At 36.8% G+C, this 6422-nt stretch overlaps 1 protein-coding gene across 1 annotated transcript in view; it reads left to right on the top strand.

Moving 5' to 3' along the window:
- The window catches only part of eml5 (EMAP like 5), a 119874-nt gene that overhangs the window by 106875 nt on the left and 6577 nt on the right, over nucleotides 1-6422 (top strand). The window contains exons 27-35 of the mRNA XM_016543946.1: nucleotides 1502-1510; nucleotides 1779-1857; nucleotides 2134-2263; nucleotides 2456-2554; nucleotides 3037-3057; nucleotides 3256-3429; nucleotides 3518-3726; nucleotides 5583-5740; nucleotides 5861-5975. Of these exons, the coding sequence (XP_016399432.1) occupies nucleotides 1502-1510; nucleotides 1779-1857; nucleotides 2134-2263; nucleotides 2456-2554; nucleotides 3037-3057; nucleotides 3256-3429; nucleotides 3518-3726; nucleotides 5583-5740; nucleotides 5861-5975 (994 nt within the window). The remainder of the gene's footprint in view (nucleotides 1-1501; nucleotides 1511-1778; nucleotides 1858-2133; nucleotides 2264-2455; nucleotides 2555-3036; nucleotides 3058-3255; nucleotides 3430-3517; nucleotides 3727-5582; nucleotides 5741-5860; nucleotides 5976-6422) is intronic.

Here is a 6422-nt window from a genome sequence, read left to right as displayed (position 1 = left end):
GGTATACTACCGTAAAATTAATGTCCAATACATGTAATGTCCAATACAGTTTTTCACCGTATATAGTAGGGGAATTTACCGTTAACCATTTAACAGGTTTTTACTGTAGCATTTTTACAATCTTTTACCGTTAAATTCACGGTCATTTTTTACAGTGTACTCATGGTATTCCATTTGTTATGGGAGTTGTGATATTAAATAAAGCATTAAAAACCCCAGAAAATTCCAAAATGTTAGCCTTTCACTCGCTGTGGCTGGATGGGCTTAAATCTGGTGTAAAGGATGCTTTTCTGTCACATATTAAACATGCGCACTTCAATAAGCCGACAGAACGCAGGTTAAGTTGTTTACATGGAGGGCAAAATCAGGGTAATGGGCAAAAAACTAGCTGTGTCGATTGGTTTATGTTTAAGTAATGTATGACCTTATACTGATAAAGGTAAAAGGTTTAACGCGTTTCCATGACCACACACATTGTCGGATTATTATGCATCATCGGTTGTGCAGGGAAACTCTGGTTTAAAATGTACTTTTAAAGTAAAGCTTTTAATATAACTATTACAAAGTGTACTTTTAAAAGTGTACTTAAGTGTATTAAGAAACATGAAAGCGTGCTTTAAGTACACTTAATTGTCCTATTATTTAATTAATATCTGCAAGTACAGTTTTTTAAAAATATACTTGTAAGTAGTGCTGTCAAATCGATTAATGGTGATTAATCACACCCAAAATAAAAGTTTGTGTTTACGTAATATAAGTGTGTGTACTGTGTGTACTGTGTATATTATATATATATATATATATATATATAATATACACAGTACACACAGTACACACACTTATATTATGTAAACACAAACTTTTATTTTGGATGCGATTAATCGCGATTCATCAGTTTTATAGCACTGCTTGTAAGATTTGAAGCACACTACAAAGTTAAACACACTTTTTCACAAGGGGTTACTTCTCTCAGGAACTCACATGAACGTGTCATGGAGAGTTAGATGAATAGCAACTTAATCGTACAGATTTAGAAGACACGGAATATAGCAGACAAATTATATGGACCACTTTTATGACATTTTTTATGGTTGATTTTGGAGCTTGGCAGCCTAAGTCCTTTGCTTTCATTATATTGAAGAGAGTGGCCAAGACATTCTTCAGAGCTTCACCTTTTGTGTTATAAGGAAGAAAGAAAGTCATATGGTTTTGGAATGACATGGCAGTGAGTAAGAACTTTGGGTGAACTATTTCTTTAAGAGTAAAGAAAATGAATTGACTGAGCTAGTTTTACTTGCTCACTTGCTTCACCAGCTCTATGGGCCATTTTGTGTTTTGACACATGCTGTCAAGTGAACATGGACAGCGTTTATATATTTTTATTGTATTTTGTTGTGTAGTGTTCCTGTGTTGTGCTTCTTTGTTTTCTGGAGTACTCGAGGGAACTGCTCAACTGACACACTTCTAATGTTTTCTCTCTCTGTTAATGCTGCTTTTAAAGGGGCTCAAGGTAAGACTAGACCGATCACACCTCATTGTACCTGATACGATTTTTATATATATATATATATATAAACTTTTTACAAAGGTTTCACTCAAACGTTCTCACAAACTTTCACATATAGAACTGACTCAGTATATTTTGTATTTTGTATTTGGTTACATGTTACAGTGAAAACCTGAAGTGAAACCTGGTGTCCTTTTCACCTGCTCACTGTCTGACCTTATTACTGCTGTAAGACTGATTAAGTGGCTGTGTTTTTTGTCTTTGGGCGCAGACCCCCAGTGAGCAGGGCACCACCAATGCCAGAGAAACTGCAGACCAACAACGTGGGCAAGAAAAAGAGACCCATTGAGGTGAGTGATGGGCATATCAGAATACGAATATATGTTTTTTTTAAAGCTATGTGTAATCAAAACAAACATGCATCATGCATTCTTTCCTTTCATTTTCTGCCCTGTCCTGTCCTTATTCCTCCCTGTATCCTATCCTGTCCTCATTGGTTAGATGATCTTTCTAGCCTCTCTTGATTGAACTGCAGCACAGTTTCTCTGTTCATGTCCATGAGCCAGATACTCTCTGCTGTTGTCATGGATATGACCTCAGACACCCCTCTTTGACTCTCTCTGCAGGACCTGGTGCTCGAACTGGTGTTTGGTTACCGAGGCAACGACTGCCGTAACAATGTGCATTACCTTAATGAGGGGGCGGACATCATTTACCACACTGCCTCAGTAGGGGTCGTCTTAAACTTAACAACAGGTGGGGAGAAAACCCATAGGTGCCTGCCATATGTAATGCATGTTTAATACATTTTAATGTGCCTGAGTGGGCGAAAGCAGCAAGAGCGGATTAGATATGGATTTTATTCATTGAGTTCTTATAGGCATGAAGACATGACAAAAAATTTTTTGTTGAGCATCATTGTTTTTTTTTCTGTTTGTTTTCCTTCAGCCTGTCAGAGTTTCTATTTGGAACACAGTGATGATATTCTGTGCCTGACTATTAATCAGCACCCAAAGTTCCCCAACGTAGTGGCAACTGGCCAAGTAGGTATGTTTGTGAAAACATTCACCCCTTTCTTCTCACTTTGACTGCCCAGGTATTAACTTAGTCCCAGATGTTTCTCCTAAAATTCAACAAATGAGACAGTGACATACAGTTAGAGTTATAAAATTAACATGGATAGCATAACTTAGAGACGTTGGTATTTTAAGAATTTGATGAGGAAAAATGGTCACAATGAAATAGAGTCTGATTCTGTATTTTGGCAAATCTGGATGTCTAAAACTGAAAGGAAACATATGAGATTTCTTAAATTCTCCCCCCCCCAATGGTTGCACCTGTGCTTTGCTGTGATTTATTGCCATTTGCGCATGTTGCTTGACACATTTGTTTTTAATTAAAAAAAATTTTTTTTTGAGTATTTGGACAGTTTGACGCTACAACATACATTTATGCACCAGTGGTTTTAAAAATTATATAATTAAAATTATTGTTCATACCATGTTTAACTGCTGTTTTTGTTCACTTAGGTGATGCTGGTGATATGTCAGGTAAGAGACAGTGTCCTTTTTAAAAAAAACAAAAAAAAAACAGAGTTGCCATGAAACATTGTCTCACACTGACACTTGATTATTGAATCACTGTCAAACTTAAGAATTGAATTGAAAAGGCTTTAGAATACAGCTATATCACTTTACAAATCAAAGCAACAGTGGACAAATGAAGCATTTTTATTTTTGTATTTTCAGCCACATCTCCTTCTATCCATGTGTGGGAAGCCATGAATAAACAGACCCTCTCTGTGCTGCGCTGCCATCATTCTAGGGGCGTTTGCTCTGTAAGCTTCAGTGCCACCGGCAAACTGCTGCTTTCTGTGGGTCTGGACCCCCAGCACAGCCTCACCATCTGGAAGTGGCAGGAAGGTACAGGTCAACACACACTGCATTCACTCTGCACTCTGCCTGCTCTCTGCTTTTATATCAGGTTTGGGATCTGAAATTCTTTTCAAAGGTGCCAAAGTAGCATGTCGGGCCGGTCACACCCAGAGGATCTTTGTGGCAGAGTTCCGGCCTGATTCGGACACTCAGTTTGTGTCAGTGGGGATAAAACACGTGCGGTTCTGGACGCTGGCCGGCAAGGCCCTGCTCAGCAAGAAAGGAGTGCTCAGCTCCATTGAGGAAGCCCGTATGCAGACCATGCTCTCAGTGGCATTTGGAGCTGTAAGTATTCTTCCATTTCTATATGATGTTCAGCTCGCCTTGTAATTGTTGTTAGAGAGGGAGAGGTTAAGGCATAGTTCACCCAAAAATCAAAAATCCCATGGTGTTCCAAACCAATACAAAAAGAGATTTTGCAGAATGTCGAAGTTGCTCTTTTCCGTAAAATGAAAGCAAACTGGAATGGACGCTGTCAAAATCTAAAATAAGCTCTATATACAGGGGTGGTAAGATTTTTTAATGTTTTTGAAACATTCTCTTTTGCTCACCAAGGCTGCAATTGTTTGATCAGAAATACAGTAAAACAGTAATATTGTGAAATATGGCAGTTTTTAAATGTGATGGCAAAGATTTTTAGCAGCTATTACTCCACACAAATCTAATTAGCTGATGTTAAAAGCTTTTGTGCTTCTTAATATTTTTCTAGAAACTAATTTTTTTTGGTGTTCTTTGATACATAGAAAGTTCAAAAGAAGAGCATTTATTTGAAATATATAAAAAAATAAAAAATATAATACAAAAATATAATAAAAAAATGTGTGTATGTATGTATATATAATTATAATATGTATAATTTTTTTTATGTTTTACTTTTAACATTTAATGTATCCTTGCTGAATAATAATAAAAGTATTAATTTAATTTTAAAAAATGTATGATCCCAAACTTTTGAACGGTTGTGAATGCCATATTTTAATGTACACGAAAAACGAATGAAATTTGAGAGTTGCAAAATAACCATTTCTGTTTCACAAGGCAAAATTTGTATTTTGAACTATCCCTTTAAAGGCACAATATGTAAGATTTTCGTAATAAAATATCCAAAAACCACTTGCACATTGTTATATATTTCATGCAGTTGTGCACTTACGTTATCCCAAAAGTTCCCAAGGATTTGTAAATCCAGAGAAATTCCCATTTTAATGGCTCGTCCCGGTTCGTTGTCGCCTATCAATTACGTAATATCCGCGCTATCAGTTTCGCTTGTAAAAACTATGGCAACACACGTGGACAAAAATGCTGCTGCAGTTAAACTAAATCCATTACGGCAGTCGTGAATAAAATGAAAATGAAATGAAAACTGTTGATTGCAGCATTACATTTAGATCTGCCCAATGTTGCACCATGAATCTTTTTCCGTGTTTTTACAGTGTTGCGCGTTATAACCAATCACACACGAGTCTGTTGAGTTTATGAACGCAGCGGCCAATCAGAGGCGTTTAGATGAGTCATCGCTGAAACACCGGAGTTGTGTTCAGTTCGCGCACTCGCTGAGTGTATTCTCTCATAATAAACAACAAAGTGCAGATATATGTACTGTATGATGTAAGTAGGAGATTCATTCATCAAACAGTGTATAGACAGCTTTACTGATTTTTTTGAGAGTGCTTAAACTCGCGCTAGACTGAAGTCAGGCATACTGTTCTTTGACAATGTAACGTTAAATGTTCTTTGCTCGCTTTCTCTATATAATTTATTCGCTGTTTGAATAAATTTGGATGGTACAGGTAATAAAAAAAATGAGCTTCGCCTTTGTTATTGTTTTGAAAATGCGACCTCTAGCGGCGAAAACGTACATATTGTGCCTTTAAATGACTGTGTGAATGTGTGTGAGTATATTTATGTATACATGCAAGCATACTTGTACATCTGTGCATTTGTTTGTGCACTTGTGTGTCAGAGCTTAAATGGTATTACGTCAAGAATTAATTCAAAAAGTTGTTTATGATTTTAACAAAAAATTACATTTCGTTTTTTTAAAGATTCGCTGAAAGGATGTAAAATGCTGTGCTTTGCCATGTTTGTGCTGTTTTTCTCTTAGAGGTCACTAGATTAGTGCAGGTTTGTTTTCTTTTCAGAATAACTTGACATTTACAGGTACCATTAGTGGAGATGTGTGTGTGTGGAAGGAACACGTTCTAGTGAGAATCGTGGCTAAGGCTCACACTGGACCTGTGTTCACCATGTACACCACATTACGTGACGGGCTCATTGTGACGGGGGGCAAAGAACGACCGTAAGTGGCTTGAGCTTTCCAAATATCTGTCACTGAAATATTTTGTTCTCTGAATCCACATGAATGTTCTCAAAAGGTGCTGTAGTAAATGAGAGGATTTGTGTGGGCTGCCCTCTGCAGGTCTAAGGAGGGTGGTGCGCTCAAACTGTGGGATCAGGAGTTGAAGCGATGCAGAGCCTTCAGACTGGAGACGGGCCAGATCATAGACTGTGTGCGCTCCGTCTGCAGGGGCAAGGTACAACACTGCCACAGAATCAGTACATTAAAGAGGATGGGACATACTGGACCTCTGGGAGGACATTAAGAAGTTTAGCAGATGTTATTTTTCTGAAGTTAATGAATATTCCTCAGTAGAAACACAAAGTGTTTTATAATAGTGTGGGCCCTGTTATTTATTATTATTTACAAATGTTTTTTATTTATTTTTCTGATGACAATGATTTTTTTTTTTATTTCTCTCTCTCTCTCTCTCTCTCTCTCTCTCTCTTTTTGTGTGCACATGCAATTAATTACACAACAACTCACCCACACTATTTTTGATATCTAATAAATAAATAAAAGTTTGGGGTCATTTTTAAAGAAATTAATACTTATAATACCTTATAAAACTATAATACTTTAATGCTTATTCATCAAGGACTGTGTGACAGTAAAGACAGATATAATGTTACAAAAAAAAAAA

Source organism: Sinocyclocheilus rhinocerous, unplaced genomic scaffold, assembly GCF_001515625.1.
Source record: "Sinocyclocheilus rhinocerous isolate Xijiao unplaced genomic scaffold, SAMN03320098_v1.1 scaffold1635, whole genome shotgun sequence".
Lineage (NCBI taxonomy): Eukaryota > Metazoa > Chordata > Actinopteri > Cypriniformes > Cyprinidae > Sinocyclocheilus > Sinocyclocheilus rhinocerous.
Note: the sequence above shows the minus strand (reverse complement) of the source record. Positions and strands in the feature narration are given on the sequence as shown.